General features: G+C 43.3%; 1 protein-coding gene across 1 annotated transcript in view; it reads right to left on the bottom strand.

The window, feature by feature from the left end:
* Window positions 1–10,673: 10,673 nt before the first annotated feature.
* Window positions 10,674–19,542, bottom strand: part of LOC120041282 (DNA replication licensing factor MCM3-like) — a 21,839-nt gene continuing 12,970 nt past the window's right edge. The window contains exons 8-10 of the mRNA XM_038986215.1: window positions 15,254–15,327; window positions 14,901–14,994; window positions 10,674–11,411 (exon numbers count right to left, since the gene is read on the bottom strand). Of these exons, the coding sequence (XP_038842143.1) occupies window positions 11,213–11,411; window positions 14,901–14,994; window positions 15,254–15,327 (367 nt within the window). The 3' untranslated portion in view covers window positions 10,674–11,212. The remainder of the gene's footprint in view (window positions 11,412–14,900; window positions 14,995–15,253; window positions 15,328–19,542) is intronic.

The raw sequence follows: 19,542 nt of genomic DNA, 5'->3' as shown, positions 1-19,542 counted from the left end.
TAAGGTAGAGCAGCGCTTTATTATGGACAGACTTCTCCCCATCTTAGCTACTGTTGTATCGATATGTTCTGACCATGACAGTTTACAATCCAATGTATTACATTGTCACCCACTCTGAAACTAACTGCAGTTCTTTGTTAAGAATTGCAGTCATTTCAGTCGCTATAGTAGCTGACGTGTATAGTGTTGTGTCATCCACATATACAGACACACTGGCTTTACTCAAAGCCAGTGGAATGTCGTTAGTAAAGATTGAAAAAAGTAAGGGGCCTAGACAGCTGCCCTGGGGAATTCCTGATTCTAACTGGATTATGTTGGAGAGGCTTCCATTAAAGAACACCCTCTGTGTTCTGTTAGACAGGTAACTCTTTATCCACATTATAGCAGGGGGTGTAAAGCCATAACACATTCGTTTTTCCAGCAGCAGACTATGATCGATAATGTCAAAAGCTGCACTGAAAGTCTAACAAAACAGCTCCCACAATCTTTTTATCATCAATTTCTCTCAGCCAGTCATCAGTCAATTGTGTAAGTGCTGTGCTTGTTTAATATCCTTCCTTATAAGTCCTCCCCTGACTTGCCTAGTTAAATAAAGGTTAAATAAAATAAATAAAAATAAGCGTGCTGAAAGTCTGTTGTCAATTTGTTTACTGTAAAATAGCATTGTATCTGGTCAAACACCATTTTTTCCAGAAGTTTACTAAGGGTTGGTAACAGGCTGATTGGTCAGCTATTTGAGCCAGTAAAGGGGGCTTTACTATTCTTAGGTAGCGGAATGACTTTAGCTTCCCTCCAGGCCTGAGGGCACACACTTTCTAGTACGCTTAAATTGAAGTGGCAAATAGGAGTGGTAATATCGGCTGCTATTATCCTCAGTAATTTCCATCCAAATTGTCAGACTACGGGGGCTTGTCATTGTTGCTAGACAACAATACTTTTTCACTTCTTCCACACTCACTTCACGGAATTCAAAATTACAATGCTTGTCTTTCATAATTTGGTCAGATATAATTGGATATAATTGGTGTTGATTTTTAATTCAGTTTAGTCACATGACTTCTCAATTTGAAATACGTTTTCCAATTGGTTGTGCAGCCAGACCTATTTGCCATCCCTTTTGTCTCATCCCTCTCAACCATTTTTCAATTCCTCATCCATCCACGGGGATTTAACAGTTTTTACAATCATTTTCCTAAAGGGTGCATGCTTATTAGTAACTGGAAAAATCTATTTAATTAATGGGTAAAGTGCAGCATCTGGTTGCTCCTCATTTACATACCACGGACCAACAAATATTCTTTACATCAAAAACATAAGAATCACTACAAAACTTACTGTATGACCTCTTATATGCTATATTAAGCCCAGCCTTTGGAACTTTGGTTTTCCTAGAAATGGCTACTGTATTGTGATCACTACATCCTATGGATCTGGATACTGCTTTAATGCACATTTCTGCAGCATTAATAAAGATGTGATCAATACATGTTGATGATTTCATTCCTGTGCTGTTTGTAACTACCCTGGTAGGTTGACTGATAACATGAACCAGGTTGCAGGCACTGGTTACAGTTTGAAGCTTTTTCTTAAGTGGGCACCTTGATGAAAGCCAGTCAATATTTAAATATCTGGGGATCCAACTAAACACACACAACAGAATACTGTCTCTATGACTGAGGAAGCAGACAACAGAACTGTCTCTATGACTGAGAGGAAGCAGACAACAGAATACTGTCTCTATGACTGAGGAAGCAGACACAACAGAATACTGTCTGTGAGGAAGCAGACAACAGAATACTGTCTCTATGACTGAGAGGAAGCAGACAACAGAATACTGTCTCTATGACTGAGAGGAAGCAGACACAACAGAATACTGTCTCTATGACTGAGAGGAAGCAGACAACAGAATACTGTCTCTATGACTGAGGAAGCAGACAACAGAATACTGTCTCTATGACTGAGGAAGCAGACAACAGAATACTGTCTCTATGACTGAGAGGAAGCAGACAACAGAATACTGTCTCTATGACTGAGAGGAAGCAGACAACAGAATACTGTCTCTATGACTGAGAGGAAGCAGACACAACAGAATACTGTCTCTATGACTGAGAGGAAGCAGACAACAGAATACTGTCTCTATGACTGAGAGGAAGCAAACAACAGAATACTGTCTCTATGACTGAGAGGAAGCAGACAACAGAATACTGTCTCTATGACTGAGAGGAAGCAGACAACAGAACTGTCTGTATGACTGAGAGGAAGCAAACAACAGAATACTGTCTCTATGACTGAGAGGAAGCAAACAACAGAATACTGTCTCTATGACTGAGAGGAAGCAGACAACAGAATACTGTCTCTATGACTGAGGAAGCAGACAACAGAATACTGTCTCTATGACTGAGAGGAAGCAGACACAACAGAATACTGTCTCTATGACTGAGAGGAAGCAAACAACAGAATACTGTCTCTATGACTGTGAGGAAGCAAACAACAGAATACTGTCTCTATGACTGAGGAAGCAGACAACAGAATACTGTCTCTATGACTGAGAGGAAGCAGACACAACAGAATACTGTCTCTATGACTGAGGAAGCAGACAACAGAATACTGTCTCTATGACTGAGGAAGCAGACAACAGAATACTGTCTCTATGACTGAGGAAGCAGACACAACATAATACTGTCCCTATGACTGTGAGGAAGCAGACAACAGAATACTGTCTCTATGACTGAGAGGAAGCAGACAACAGAATACTGTCTCTATGACTGAGAGGAAGCAGACAGAGGTGGATCATGTAAAGATGCACCATCTTCAGACACACTGGCAGTGTCTCAAATGGAACCCTGGGAAGAAGACACTGTCCACCCACTCCTCTCTATCCAGGTCACAGAAACGCTGATCGCTTTCTCAGAACAACTCAGCATCACTCAGTCAAGAGACTGAAAACGGAACCGAAACTATGGAGACACCATCGGAGCCAAATCAAATGTTATTGGTCACATACACATATTAATCAGATGTTATTGTGGGTGTAGTGAAATGTTTGTGTTCCCGGCTCCAACAGTGCAGTAGTATCTAACAATTCACAAGAATACACACACAGCTAAAAGTTAAAGAATGGAATTAAGAAATATATAAATATTAATTGAGCATAGTGGCATTGACTCTAATATAGTAGAATAGAATACAAATATATACAGTACCAGTGAAAAGTTTGGACACCTACTCATTCAAGGGTTTTACTTTATTTGTACTATTTTCTACATTGTAGAATAGTGAAGACATCAAAACGATGAAATAACACATATGGAATCATGTAACCAAAAAAGTGTTCAACAAATCAAAATGTATTTTATATTTGAGATTCTTCAAAATAGCCACACTTTGCCTTGATGACAGCTTTGCACACTCCTGGCATTCTCTCAACCAGCTTCATGAGGAATGCTTTTTCAGCAGTCTTGAAGGAGTTACCACATATGTTGAGCACTTGTTGGCTACTTTTCCTTCACTCTGCGGTCCAACTCATCCCAAACCATCTCAATTGGGTTGAGGTCGGGTGATTGTGGAGGCCAGGTCATCTGATGCAGCACTCCATCACTCTCCTTGGTCAAATAGCCCTTACACAGCCTGCAGGTGTGTTGGGTCATTGTCCTGTTGAAAAACAAATTATATTCCCACTATGCGCAAACCAGATGGGATGGCGTATCGCTGCAGAATGCTGTGGTAGCCATGCTGGTTAAGTGTGCCTTGAATTCTAAATAAATCACCAACATTGTCATCAGCAAAGCACCCCCACACCATCACACCTCCTCCTCCATGCTTCACAGTGGGAATCACACATGCAGAGATCATCCGTTCACCTACTCTACGTCTCACAAAGACACGGTGGTTTGAACCAAAAATCGCAAATTTGTACCCATCAGACCAAACGACAGATTTACACCGGTCTAATGTCCATTGCTCGTGTTTCTTGATCCATACAAGTCTCTTCTTATTATTGGTGTCCTTTCGTAGTGGTTTCTTTGCAGCAATTGGACCAAGGAAGGCCTGATTCACGCAGTCTCCTTTGAACAGCTGATGCTGAGATGTGTCTGTTACTTGAACTCTGAAGCATTTATTTGGTCTGCAATTTCTGAGGCTGGTAAATCTAATGAACTTATCCTCTGCAGCAGAGGTAACTCTGGGTCTTCCTTTCCTGTGGCGTCCTCATGAGAACCAGTTTCATCATAGCGCTTGATGGTTTTTGCGATTGCACTTTCAAAGTTCTTGAAATTTTCCAGATTGACTGACCTTCATGTCTTAAAGTAATGATGGACTGTCATTTCTCTTTGCTTATTTGAGCTGTTCTTGCCATAATATGGACTTGGTCTTTCATCAAATAGGGCTATCTTCTGTATAACAACCCTACCTTCTCACAATACAACTGATTGAAATTCCACAAATTCACTTTTAACAAGGAACACCTGTTAATTGAAATGCATTCTAGGTGACTACCTCATGAAGCTGGTTGAGAGAATGCCAAGAGTGTGCAAAGCTGTCATCAATGCAAAGGCTGGCTACTTTGAAGAATCTCAAATATAACATATTTTGATTTGTTTACTTTTTTGGTTACTACATGATTCCATATGTGTTATTTCATAGTTTTGATGTCTTCCTATTATTCTACAATGTAGAAATTAATACAAATAAAAACACTGAGTAGGTGTCCAAACTTTTGACTGGTATTGTATATATGAGATGATTAAAGCAGTATGTAAACATTATTTAAACATTATTAAAGTGACTATTGTTCATTATTAAAGTGGCCAGTGATTCCAAGTCTATGTATATAGGGGCAGCAGCTTCTAAGGAGCAGGGTTGCACAATCGGGGGGACGCCGGCTAGTGATGGTTTCCACCAGGTATATTTAGAGTTAGGCCCACTTTTAGAATTTTGAAAATTGTTCTAATTCCAGACAATCAGTTTCATAGCTAATGTTTATATTCCCCATTCAGTGTGAATGGGGTTCTAACATGGCTGCTATAGAATGTTGTAGTGTCATGTTAATGGGGTTCTAACATGGCTGCAAAAGAATGTTGTAACGTCATGGTAATGGGGTTCTAACATGGCTGTTATAGAATGTTGTACTGTCATGTTAATGAGGTTCTAACATGGCTCATATAGAATGTTGTAGTGTCATGTTAATGGGGTTCTAACATGGCTGCTATAGAATGTTGTAGTGTCATGTTAATGGGGTTCTAACATGGCTGTTATAGAATGTTGTAGTGTCATGTTAATGGGGTTCTAACATGGCTGGTATAGAATGTTGTAGTGTCATGTTAATGGGGTTCTAACATGGCTGCTATAGAATGTTGTAGTGTCATGTTAATGGGGTTCTAACATGGCTGCTATAGAATGTTGTAGTGTCATGTTAATGGGGTTCTAACATGGCTGCTATAGAATGTTGTAGTGTCATGTTAATGGGGTTCTAACATGGCTGCTATAGAATGTTGTAGTGTCATGTTAATGGGGTTCTAACATGGCTGCTATAGAATGTTGTAGTGTCATGTTAATGGGGTTCTAACATGGATGTTATAGAATGTTGTAGTGTCATGTTAATGGGGTTCTAACATGGCTGTTATAGAATGTTGTAGTGTCATGTTAATGGGGTTCTAACATGGCTGCTATAGAATGTTGTAGTGTCATGTTAATGGGGTTCTAACATGGCTGTTATAGAATGTTGTAGTGTCATGTTAATGGGGTTCTAACATGGCTGCTATAGAATGTTGTAGTGTCATGTTAATGGGGTTCTAACATGGCTGTTATAGAATGTTGTAGTGTCATGTTAATGGGGTTCTAACATGGCTGTTATAGAATGTTGTAGTGTCATGTTAATGGGGTTCTAACATGGCTGTTATAGAATGTTGTAGTGTCATGTTAATGGGGTTCTAACATGGCTGTTATAGAATGTTGTAGTGTCATGTTAATGGGGTTCTAACATGGCTGTTATAGAATGTTGTAGTGTCATGTTAATGGGGTTCTAACATGGCTGCTATAGAATGTTGTAGGGTCATGTTAATGGGGTTCTAACATGGCTGCTATAGAATGTTGTAGTGTCATGTTAATGGGGTTCTAACATGGCTGCTATAGAATGTTGTAGTGTCATGTTAATGGGGTTCTAACATGGCTGTTATAGAATGTTGTAGTGTCATGTTAATGGGGTTCTAACATGGCTGCTATAGAATGTTGTAGTGTCATGTTAATGGGGTTCTAACATGGCTGCTATAGAATGTTGTAGTGTCATGTTAATGGGGTTCTAACATGGCTGTTATAGAATGTTGTAGTGTCATGTTAATGGGGTTCTAACATGGCTGTTATAGAATGTTGTAGTGGCATGTTAATGGGGTTCTAACATGGCTGTTATAGAATGTTGTAGTGTCATGTTAATGGGGTTCTAACATGGCTGTTATAGAATGTTGTAGTGTCATGTTAATGGGGTTCTAACATGGCTGTTATAGAATGTTGTAGTGGCATGTTAATGGGGTTCTAACATGGCTGTTATAGAATGTTGTAGTGTCATGTTAATGGGGTTCTAACATGGCTGTTATAGAATGTTGTAGTGTCATGTTAATGGGGTTCTAACATGGCTGTTATAGAATGTTGTAGTGTCATGTTAATGGGGTTCTAACATGGCTGTTATAGAATGTTGTAGTGTCATGTTAATGGGGTTCTAACATGGCTGTTATAGAATGTTGTAGTGTCATGTTAATGGGGTTCTAACATGGCTGTTATAGAATGTTGTAGTGGCATGTTAATGGGGTTCTAACATGGCTGTTATAGAATGTTGTAGTGTCATGTTAATGGGGTTCTAACATGGCTGTTATAGAATGTTGTAGTGTCATGTTAATGGGGTTATAACATGGCTGATATAGAATGTTGTAGTGTCATGTTAATGGGGTTCTAACATGGCTGTTATAGAATGTTGTAGTGTCATGTTAATGAGGCTCTAACATGGCTGTTATAGAATGTTGTAGTGTCATGTTAATGGGGTTCTAACATGGCTGTTATAGAATGTTGTAGTGTCATGTTAATGGGGTTCTAACATGGCTGTTATAGAATGTTGTAGTGTCATGTTAATGGGGTTCTAACATGGCTGTTATAGAATGTTGTCGTGTCATGTTGATGGGGTTCTAACATGGCTGTTATAGAATGTTGTAGTGTCATGTTAATGGGGTTCTAACATGGCTGTTATAGAATGTTGTAGTGTCATGTTAATGGTGTTATAACATGGCTGCTATAGAATGTTGTAGTGTCATGTTAATGGGGTTCTAACATGACTGTTATAGAATGTTGTAGTGTCATGTTAATGGGGTTCTAACATGGCTGTTATAGAATGTTGTAGTGTCATGTTAATGGGGTTCTAACATGGCTGTTATAGAATGTTGTAGTGTCATGTTAATGGGGTTCTAACATGGCTGCTATAGAATGTTGTAGTGTCATGTTAATGGGGTTCTAACATGGCTGTTATAGAATGTTGTAGTGTCATGTTAATGGGGTTCTAACATGGCTGTTATAGAATGTTGTAGTGTCATGTTAATGGGGTTCTAACATGGCTGCTATAGAATGTTGTAGTGTCATGTTAATGGGGTTCTAATATGGCTGTTATAGAATGTTGTAGTGTCATGTTAATGGGGTTCTAACATGGCTGCTATAGAATGTTGTAGTGTCATGTTAATGGGGTTCTAATATGGCTGTTATAGAATGTTGTAGTGTCATGTTAATGGGGTTCTAACATGGCTGCTATAGAATGTTGTAGTGTCATGTTAATGGGGTTCTAACATGACTGTTATAGAATGTTGTAGTGTCATGTTAATGGTGTTATAACATGGATGCTATAGAATGTTGTAGTGTCATGTTAATGGGGTTCTAACATGGATGTTATAGAATGTTGTAGTGTCATGTTAATGGGGTTCTAACATGGCTGTTATAGAATGTTGTAGTGTCATGTTAATGGGGTTCTAACATGGCTGCTATAGAATGTTGTAGTGTCATGTTAATGGGGTTCTAACATGGCTGTTATAGAATGTTGTAGTGTCATGTTAATGGGGTTCTAACATGGCTGCTATAGAATGTTGTAGTGTCATGTTAATGGGGTTCTAACATGGCTGTTATAGAATGTTGTAGTGTCATGTTAATGGGGTTCTAACATGGCTGGTATAGAATGTTGTAGTGTCATGTTAATGGGGTTCTAACATGGCTGTTATAGAATGTTGTAGTGTCATGTTAATGGGGTTCTAACATGGCTGCTATAGAATGTTGTAGTGTCATGTTAATGGGGTTCTAACATGGCTGTTATAGAATGTTGTCGTGTCATGTTAATGGGGTTCTAACATGGCTGCTATAGAATGTTGTAGTGTCATGTTAATGGGGTTCTAACATGGCTGTTATAGAATGTTGTAGTGTCATGTTAATGCATCACAATGTAGAACCCTCAATGTCCCAACTCTCTGAATATATGGCTCTGGGTCTAACTAACAACGGCCCCTAGTCATTGGAAAGAATGACTGCAAGGCTTGGCTGTTGTTTATGGCTCGAGATGAGTATTGTGTTTGATATAAACTGCTGAAATGATACTGAAAACTAACAACAGAGGAAACTAAATACTTTTAAATAACATAGCCACATACAGAAGTATTTTAAATAACATAGCTACATACAGAAGTATTTTAAATAGCATAGCTACATACAGAAGGGTTATAAATAACATAGCTACATACAGAAGGGTTATAAATAACATAGCTACATACAGAAGGGTTATAAATAACATAGCTACATACAGAAGGGTTATAAATAACATAGCTACATACAGAAGGGTTATAAATAACATAGCTACATACAGAAGGGTTATAAATAACATAGCTACATACAGAAGGGTTATAAATAACATAGCTACACACAGAAGTCATTGCATTATTTTTACTGTTCAACACCACCATGACCCAAGCTAAGACAAAATAACTTGTCGATATATAGGGCAACACTTTACATCGAAGTGGACATTTGACACTAGCCTGAAATCCAGACCTGTTTTTTGCTCATTCCACTCCACAAAAGGTTAGCACAAACAGACTGGCACCCAGGGTAACTTCACAGACTAATGTGAAATATGTATTCTCAGGGGTACTCAAAGATGTGAGAGAAGAGAGGCAGGGTGTGGAACCTGTAGATGGTAGATAGAGAGGCAGGATGTGGAACCTGTAGATGGTAGGTAGAGGAGAGGCAGGGTGTGGAACCTGTAGATGGTAGAGGTCGAGGAGAGGCCAGGTGTGGAACCTGTAGATGGTAGAGGTTGAGGAGAGGCCAGGTGTGGAACCTGTAGATGGTAGATAGAGGAGAGGCAGGGTGTGGAACCTGTAGATGGTAGATAGAGGAGAGGCAGGGTGTGGAACCTGTAGACGGTAGAGGTTGAGGAGAGGCCAGGTGTGGAACCTGTAGATGGTAGAGGTCGAGGAGAGGCCAGGTGTGGAACCTGTAGATGGTAGAGGTCGAGGAGAGGCCAGGTGTGGAACCTGTAGATGGTAGATAGAGGAGAGGCAGGGTGTGGAACCTGTAGATGGTAGATAGAGGAGAGGCAGGGTGTGGAACCTGTAGACGGTAGAGGTTGAGGAGGGGCCAGGTGTGGAACCTGTAGATGGTAGAGATCGAGGAGGGGCCAGGTGTGGAACCTGTAGACGGTAGAGGTTGAGGAGAGGCCAGGTGTGGAACCTGTAGATGGTAGAGGTTGAGGAGAGGCCAGGTGTGGAACCTGTAGATGGTAGATAGAGGAGAGGCAGGGTGTGGAACCTGTAGATGGTAGAGGTCGAGGAGAGGCCAGGTGTGGAACCTGTAGACGGTAGAGGTCGAGGAGGGGCCAGGTGTGGAACCTGTAGACGGTAGAGGTCGAGGAGGGGCCAGGTGTGGAACCTGTAGATGGTAGAGGTCGAGGAGAGGCCAGGTGTGGAACCTGTAGATGGTAGAGGTCGAGGAGGGGCCAGGTGTGGAACCTGTAGACGGTAGAGGTTGAGGAGAGGCCAGGTGTGGAACCTGTAGATGGTAGAGGTCGAGGAGAGGCCAGGTGTGGAACCTGTAGATGGTAGAGGTCGAGGAGGGGCCAGGTGTGGAACCTGTAGACGGTAGAGGTCGAGGAGAGGCCAGGTGTGGGCTGGGGGTAAGAATTGGGTCGATAGAGGAAACTCACTTTGAAAGGAGGCAGTGGGCTGGGGTTAGACGGAGTTAGGCGAGAGAGTTGAGGTAGGCAGTGGGCTGGGGCATGCAGCTCAGGAGAGATGACTCAGGCGTGGGTGTAGAGAGACTAGCCTGGATGGAGGTGCGGCTCCAGGCTACGGGGTTCCTTATCTGCCAAATCAAAACCACAGCTTATGATTTCCCCAGTGTACAACATAGTGAAACCGCATTTCACAGGCAGCTGTACCTCACTGCATTGTTCATCTGTTTTATAGACGTGAAATGGTTTCGCTTTGCATAAAATGCAGATCTATTATCAAATCGACCGCAAGGGACACACTGTCCCCTGATGTGTTCTCGCTGTGTGTGTGTGTGTGTGTGTGTGTGTGTGTGTGTGTGTGTGTGTGTGTGTAAATGAAAGCCTAGCACAAGCTGCTAGTGTCCAAGCAATCACAATGTTCAACATCAAAGTCATTTTATTTTCCATCTCGATGCACTATTACAGTTGACAACCCTTTACAATGAAAACCTTTTCTTTAAACAAAACAATATATACAAGAAAGGTATTTTTCTTTAACAGAAATATTAAAACTATAGACCGAAAGCATAAAACGATGCAGATGCTCTAGGGAGACTCGTGATTGTAACCAGACCTTGAACATCCCATAATATGTAGCTAAAACATGAGTAAAGCAAAGAAACTAAACTTTGTGAAACTGATCCAAGAATTAACCTACAAACATTACAACAAAATAAAACCATAATCCTTTCAACTACTTTTTAGTCCATAAGTGGTTATTGCCCCCCAAAAAAAGGCAAATTGGAAGAAGCGAGTGGACCCAAAAGAACTAGTCAAAATCCACTTCAATTATTTCTGAATTCCTTCTCATCCTTCTTGGTCTCAAATGGGAAACAACTCTCCATTCAGACTCATCTCCTTCTGTCCTCTCCCTTCACCTCTTCTTTACTTTGGTCTAAGATGAGGAAGAAGATGTTTTCCCCTTGGTCTTTAGATGAGGAAGATGATGTCGTCAGCCAACATGATCTGGTTGTCGTCCTGCATGCGAGCGAGGGCGGCCCGGACCTCTGTCAGGGTGAAGGGGCCGTCTCTGTCCTTGTTGACGCTCTCCATCAGAGAGTTCATACCAACGGACTGAGCATGTGCAGAACGGAACACCTCCAGGAGGGAGGACTTAAACTCCTTCAGCCTGGAGAACAACAGGAAGAGAGAGAAATTAATGAAGGAAAAATCTTATCTATGTGAGGTACATAAAAGACGAGATTCTGTGTATTTTTGTTGTTGTTTACATAAACTCAGCAAAAAAATAAATGTCCTCTCACTGTCAACTGCGTTTACCCTTCAGCAAACTGAACATATGTAAATATTTATATGTGTGTTACATAATAATAAAATAGCGCTTTTCATGACAGAAAATGATCGAATAAAAAGTTTATATTTTTATGTAAAATATTTACAGCGCTCTCTGCATAGGTAACCTCATGGCAGGTGGCGGTGCACCAGGGAGGGGGGAAATAAATAAATTACACTGAACAAAAATATAAAAATGCAACAATTTCCCCATTTTTTTTTTAAAATGACAGTTCATAAGGAATTCAGGCAATTGAAATCAATTCATTAGGCCCAAATCTATGAATTTCACATGACTGGTGACACAACAGTGGCCTGATCACCGACACCGATGAGACACCTTATAGGGAGGTGGTCAGAGACCTGGCCGTGTGGTGCCAGGACAACAACCTCTCCCTCAATGTGAGCAAGACTAAGGAGATGATTGTGGACTACAGGAAAAGGCGGGCCGAACACGCCCCCATTGACATCGACGGGGCTCTATAGTGGAGCAGGCTGAGAGCTTCAAGTTCCTTGGTGTCCACACCAACAACAAACTAGAATGGTCCAAACACATCAATACAGTAGTTAAGAGGGCACGACAAAGCCTATTCCCCCTCAGGAAACTAAAAAGATTTGGCATTGGTCCTGAGATCCTCAAAGTTCTACAGCTGCACCATCGAGAGCATCCTGACTTGTGGCATCGCCGCCTGGCATGGCAACTGCTCGGCATCTGACCGCAAGGCTCTACAGAGGGTAGTGCGTACGGCCCAGTACATCACTGGGGCCAAGCTTCCTGCCATCCAGACCAATATACCAGGCGGTGTCAGAGGAAAGCTCATAAAATTGTCAGCGACTCCAGTCACCCAAGTTATAGACTGTTTTCTCTGCTACCGCACGGCGGTATCGGAGCGCCAAGTCTAGGACCAAGAGGCTCCTGTCACGTTCCTGACCTTGTTTTCCTTTTGTATAGCTTTGTTTTGTTGGTCAGGACGTGAGCTGGGTGGGCATTCTCTGTGTTTGTTCCTTGTTAAGTGTCAGGGTTAATTGACCTTGTATGGCTCTCAATCAGAGGCAGGTGTTTTCGTTTTCCTCTGATTGAGAGACATACATAGGGAGGTTGTTTCACATTGTTTGTCGTGGGTGGTTGTCTCCTGTGTCCGTATATGTTACCACACGGGACTGTATCGTTTGTTTGTAGTCGTGTACCTGTTCGTGCGTTCTTCGTTATATATAAGTTCACATGTTTTAGGTCAGTCTACGTTCGTTTGTTGTTTTGTAATTTTCCAAGTGTTTTTCGTGTTCGTCTTTTTGACTTCAGTTAATAAATCATTATGTCATCATACCTCGCTGCACATTGGTCTTCCGATCCCTCTCTCCTCTCCTCGTCCGAGGAGGAGGAAGAGCTAGAGTTCCGTTACAGCTCCTCAATAGCTTCTACCCCCAACCCATAAGACTGCTGAACAATTAATAAAATGGCCACCAGACTATTTACATTGACCCCCCCCTTTGTTTTTACACTGCTGCTACTCGCTGTTTAGTATCTATGCATAGTCACTTCACCCCTACCTACATGTACACTGCTGCTACTCGCTGTTTATTATCTATGCATAGTCACTTCACCCCTACCTACATGTACACTGCTGCTACTCGCTGTTTAGTATCTATACATAGTCACTTCACCCCTACCTACATGTACACTGCTGCTACTCGCTGTTTATTATCTATACATAGTCACTTTACCCCCACCTACATGTACACTGCTGCTACTCGCTGTTTAGTATCTATACATAGTCACTTCACCCCTACCTACATGTACACTGCTGCTACTCGCTGTTTAGTATCTATGCATAGTCACTTCACCCCTACCTACATGTACACTGCTGCTACTCGCTGTTTATTATCTATGCATAGTCACTTCACCCCTACCTACATGTACACTGCTGCTACTCACTGTTTAGTATCTATGCATAGTCACTTCACCCCTACCTACATGTACACTGCTGCTACTCGCTGTTTAGTATCTATGCATAGTCACTTCACCCCTACCAACATGTACACTGCTGCTACTCGCTGTTTAGTATCTATGCATAGTCACTTCACCCCTACCAACATGTACAAATGACCTTGACTAACCTGTACCCCCGCACACTGACTCGGTACCAGTACCCCCTTTATATAGCCTCATTATTGTTATTTTATTGTGTTACTTTTTATTATTTTTTTACTTTAGTTTATTTGGTCAATATTTTCTTAACTCTTTCTTGAACTGCACTGTTGGTTAAGGGCTTGTTAGTAAGCATTTCACGCTAAAGTCTACACTTGTTGTATTCGGCGTACGTGACTAATAAAGTTTGATTTGAGATATGCTGGTCTGTTGGTCATAGATATTTTTTTTTAACTAGGGGCGTGGATCAGAAAACCAGTCAGTATCTGGTGTGACCGCCATTTGCCTCATGCAGTGTGACATCTCCTTCACATCGAGTTGATCAGGCTGTTGATTGTGGCTTGTGGAATGTTGTCCCACTCCTCTTAAATGGCTGTGCGAAGTTGCTGGATATTGGCGGGAAATGGAACATGTCGATCCAGAGCATCCCAAACATGCTCAACGGGTGACATGTCTGGTGAGTCTGCAGGCCATGGAAGAACTGAGATATTTTCAGCTTCCAGGAATAGGGTACAGATTCTTGCGAAATGGGGCCGTGCATTATCATGCTGAAAGATGAGGTGATGGCGGCGGATGAATGGCACGACAACGGGCCTCAGGATTGTGCGTGGTTACACGTGGTCTGCGGTTGTGAGGCCGATTGGAATGTACTGCCAAATTCTCTAAAATGGCATTGGAGGCTTATGGTAGAGAAATTAACATTTAATTATCTGGCACCAGCTCTGGAGGACATTCCTGCAGTCAGCATGCCAATTGCACACTCCCTCAACTTGAGACATCTGTGGCATTGGGTTTTGTGACAAAACTGCACATTTTAGAGTGGCCTTTTATTGTCCCCAGCACAAGGTGCAGCTGTGTAATGATCATGCTGTTTAATCAGCTTCTTGATATGCCACACCTGACAGGTGGATGGAGTATCTTGACAAATGAGAAATGCTCACTAACAGGGATGTAAACAAATTTGTCCACAACATTTCAGAGAAATAAGCTTTTTGTGCGTATGGAACATTTCTGGGATCGTTTATTTCAGCTCATGAACACGTTACATGTTGCTTTCATATTTTTGTTGAGAATACTTCCATTCATATTAGACTATAGTTCCATTTCAGCTACAGATCTGAGCACACTGGTACCAAGTCCGCCATTTTGCTGTCACCTATACACTACTCGACTGCCACCCACCTGTCTGCAGACACCTCCGTCTGTCCGTCCTGGCTTGGTGGGATAGGGGCATCCATAGGCTCCTCCTCTGCCGGTTTGGGCGTGCCAGCCTGGACTGTGGAAGGGGTAAACAGAGTTCATTGTCAGACCGGGGCCATGCATTTAGAGAGTTGGATCAACTTTTAAATATTACTCTAATAGTAGACAGTTTTTTGTTTTATTCAACCTTTATTTAACTAGGCAAGTCTTTAAAGAACAAATTCTTATTTAAAACGAATTCATTGTAAATGAGAATTTGTTCTTAACTGACTTGCCTAGTTAAATAAAAATAAATCTATGGGGTGAGATTAGGGTGGTAAATGTGTATCTCTTACTCTCAGGGATGTCCTTCTCTCCAGCGAAGTCATACGGGTCGTAGACCTCGCTGCTCTGGGAACCACGGCGACTCCTACAAACACAGAATTACAGAAAGCACAGGTTAGACGACGTGTAAACAAATCTACTCTCCTGTGTTTCAACCCTTTATTCATACAGCGTCGCGTCAAAGATCAAATATCCGTCAGAAGAGAGAATGAGCTAGCTAATGGCCTCTGTAACAGTGGTCTTTAAACCTCTCCTCTCGGGGGCCCCCAGATGTTTCAGCATGTTGGTGTACCCTACACTAGCTATCCTGATTTAAACCTTTCCTCAGGGGCCCCCAGATGTTTCAGCATGTTGGTGTACCCTACACTAGCTATCCTGATTTAAACCTTTCCTCAGGGGCCCCCAGATGTTTCAGCATGTTGGTGTACCCTACACTAGCTATCCTGATTTAAACCTTTCCTCAGGGGCCCCCAGATGTTTCAGCATGTTGGTGTACCCTACACTAGCTATCCTGATTTAAACCTTTCCTCAGGGGCCCCCAGATGTTTCAGCATGTTGGTGTACCCTACACTAGCTATCCTGATTTAAACCTTTCCTCAGGGGCCCCCAGATGTTTCAGCATGTTGGTGTACCCTACACTAGCTATCCTGATTTAAACCTTTCCTCGGGGGCCCCCAGATGTTTCAGCATGTTGGTGTACCCTACACTAGCTATCCTGATTTAAACCTTTCCTCAGGGGCCCCCAGATGTTTCAGCATGTTGGTGTACCCTACACTAGCTATCCTGATTTAAACCTTTCCTCAGGGGCCCCCAGATGTTTCAGCATGTTGGTGTACCCTACACTAGCTCTCCTGATTTAAACCTTTCCTCAGGGGCCCCCAGATGTTTCAGCATGTTGGTGTACCCTACACTAGCTCTCCTGATTTAAACCTTTCCTCAGGGGCCCCCAGATGTTTCAGCATGTTGGTGTACCCTACACTAGCTATCCTGATTTAAACCTTTCCTCAGGGGCCCCCAGATGTTTCAGCATGTTGGTGTACCCTACACTAGCTATCCTGATTTAAACCTTTCCTCAGGGGCCCCCAGATGTTTCAGCATGTTGGTGTACCCTACACTAGCTCTCCTGATTTAAACCTTTCCTCAGGGGCCCCCAGATGTTTCAGCATGTTGGTGTACCCTACACTAGCTATCCTGATTTAAACCTTTCCTCAGGGGCCCCCAGATGTTTCAGCATGTTGGTGTACCCTACACTAGCTATCCTGATTTAAACCTTTCCTCGGGGGCCCCCAGATGTTTCAGCATGTTGGTGTACCCTACACTAGCTATCCTGATTTAAACCTTTCCTCAGGGGCCCCCAGATGTTTCAGCATGTTGGTGTACCCTACACTAGCTCTCCTGATTTAAACCTCTCCTCTCGGGGGCCCCCAGATGTTTCAGCATGTTGGTGTAACCCTGAACTATCTCTCCTGATTTAAACCTTTCCTCGGGGGGCCCCAGATGTTTCAGCATGTTGGTGTACCCTACACTAGCTCTCCTGATTTAAACCTCTCCTCTCGGGGGGCCCCCAGATGTTTCAGCATGTTGGTGTACCCTACACTAGCTCTCCTGATTTAAACCTTTCCTCAGGGGCCCCCAGATGTTTCAGCATGTTGGTGTACCCTACACTAGCTCTCCTGATTTAAACCTTTCCTCAGGGGCCCCCAGATGTTTCAGCATGTTGGTGTACCCTACACTAGCTCTCCTGATTTAAACCTCTCCTCTCGGGGGCCCCCAGATGTTTCAGCATGTTGGTGTACCCTACACTAGCTCTCCTGATTTAAACCTTTCCTCGGGGGCCCCCAGATGTGTCAGCATGTTGGTGTACCCTACACTAGCTATCCTGATTTAAACCTTTCCTCAGGGGCCCCCAGATGTTTCAGCATGTTGGTGTACCCTACACTAGCTCTCCTGATTCATCTAGTCAACGGCTTCATGATTAGTTGACCTGATGTGGAAGAGATGGAAGGGACGGTGGTCCCGGAGGAGAAGGTGTCAGTCGAGGTGTGATTATGGGGGTCTGAGAAGGACACTAGTGGAGGTGTGATTATGGGGGTCTGAGAAGGACACTAGTGGAGGTGTGATTATGGGGGTCTGAGAAGGACACTAGTGGAGGTGTGATTATGGGGGTCTGAGAAGGACACTAGTGGAGGTGTGATTATGGGGGTCTGAGAAGGACACTAGTGGAGGTGTGATTATGGGGGTCTGAGAAGGACACTAGTGGAGGTGTGATTATGGGAGTCTGAGAAGGACACTAGTGGAGGTGTGATTATGGGGTCTGAGAAGGACACTAGTGGAGGTGTGATTATGGGGGTCTGAGAAGGACACTAGTGGAGGTGTGATTATGGGGGTCTGAGAAGGACACTAGTGGAGGTGTGATTATGGGGGTCTGAGAAGGACACTAGTGGAGGTGTGATTATGGGGGTCTGAGAAGGACACTAGTGGAGGTGTGATTATGGGGTCTGAGAAGGACACTAGTGGAGGTGTGATTATGGGGGTCTGAGAAGGACACTAGTGGAGGTGTGATTATGGGGGTCTGAGAAGGACACTAGTGGAGGTGTGATTATGGGGGTCTGAGAAGGACACTAGTGGAGGTGTGATTATGGGGGTCTGAGAAGGACACTAGTGGAGGTGTGATTATGGGGGTCTGAGAAGGACACTAGTGGAGGTGTGATTATGGGGGTCTGAGAAGGACACTAGTGGAGGTGTGATTATGGGGTCTGAGAAGGACACTAGTGGAGGTGTGATTATGGGGGTCTGAGAAGGACACTAGTGGAGGTGTGATTATGGGGGTCTGAGGAGGACACTAGTGGAGGTGTAATTATGGGGGTCTGAGAAGGACACTAGTGGAGGTGTGATTATGGGGTCTGAGAAGGACACTAGTGGAGGTGTGATTATGGGGGTCTGAGAAGGACACTAGTGGAGGTGTGATTATGGGGTCTGAGAAGGACACTAGTGGAGATGTGATTATGGGGGTCTGAGGAGGACACTAGTGGAGGTGTGATTATGGGGGTCTGAGAAGGACACTAGTGGAGGTGTGATTATGGGGGTCTGAGAAGGACACTAGTGGAGGTGTGATTATGGGGGTCTGAGAAGGACACTAGTGGAGGTGTGATTATGGGGGTCTGAGAAGGACACTAGTGGAGGTGTGATTATGGGAGTCTGAGAAGGACACTAGTGGAGGTGTGATTATGGGGGTCTGAGAAGGACACTAGTGGAGGTGTGATTATGGGGGTCTGAGAAGGACACTAGTGGAGGTGTGATTATGGGGTCTGAGAAGGACACTAGTGGAGGTGTGATTATGGGGGTCTGAGAAGGACACTAGTGGAGGTGTGATTATGGGGGTCTGAGAAGGACACTAGTGGAGGTGTGATTATGGGGTCTGAGAAGGACACTAGTGGAGGTGTGATTATGGGGTCTGAATGGTCGTGGTCCTTGTAGATGGACAGACCAAACTGTCACCAACAGGGTTGTTCTCCTGTGTGTGTGTTTACCTTGGTAGGGTAGATAGCAGAGGAAGGGAAGGCGTCCAGGCTAGTCATGTCTGTATATTTGCGCTCCATGGTCTTCTTGGTGACTGGACAGTAGTGGACGCTACGCACTACTTTTGGACGGACCAGAGAACCTACAGAGATTAACAGAAATATATATTAGAAACTGGGTGGTTCCCGCCCTGAATGCTGATTGGCTGACAGCCGTGGTATATCAGACCGTATACCACAGGTATGACAAAACGTATTTTTTTTTACTGCTTTTATTACGTTGGTTACCAGTTTATAATAACAATAAGGCACCTGGGGGGGGGGGGGGGGGGGGGGGGTTGTGGCACTCTATGTTGCATCGTGCCTAAGAACAGCCCTTAGCCTTTGTATGTTGGCCATATACCACACCCTCCCGGGCCTGCAATTTGCTGCAATTCTACCTTGTTCTTATGCTACCCGAGTGACTCTAAACAGAAAATCAATGGGGGGGGGGGGGGGGTTGCCATGACATCTGTGGAATGCTAGATTCTCTCTGTCTAGTTTTTATTTTGGCAGATTGTTGGTTCTCAAAGATGATGTTATCTGTTGTTGTTTTTTTGCAGTGGCGGCCACAATTTATCAGCGGCATATAGGGCGAACGCTGCTGGACATTCCAGACACTCGGGGTAGCCTCCTAACTCGAGGTAAACTAGGGGTGTGAGCGTTTAAACTAAATTGAGACCCTTACCGTTAAGAAAAATCCCTAACTAAATGCAAACTTTGCGAGGTGGAATTGATGTTCA

The sequence above is a fragment of the Salvelinus namaycush genome, unplaced genomic scaffold (assembly GCF_016432855.1).
Source record: "Salvelinus namaycush isolate Seneca unplaced genomic scaffold, SaNama_1.0 Scaffold43, whole genome shotgun sequence".
Lineage (NCBI taxonomy): Eukaryota > Metazoa > Chordata > Actinopteri > Salmoniformes > Salmonidae > Salvelinus > Salvelinus namaycush.
Note: the sequence above shows the minus strand (reverse complement) of the source record. Positions and strands in the feature narration are given on the sequence as shown.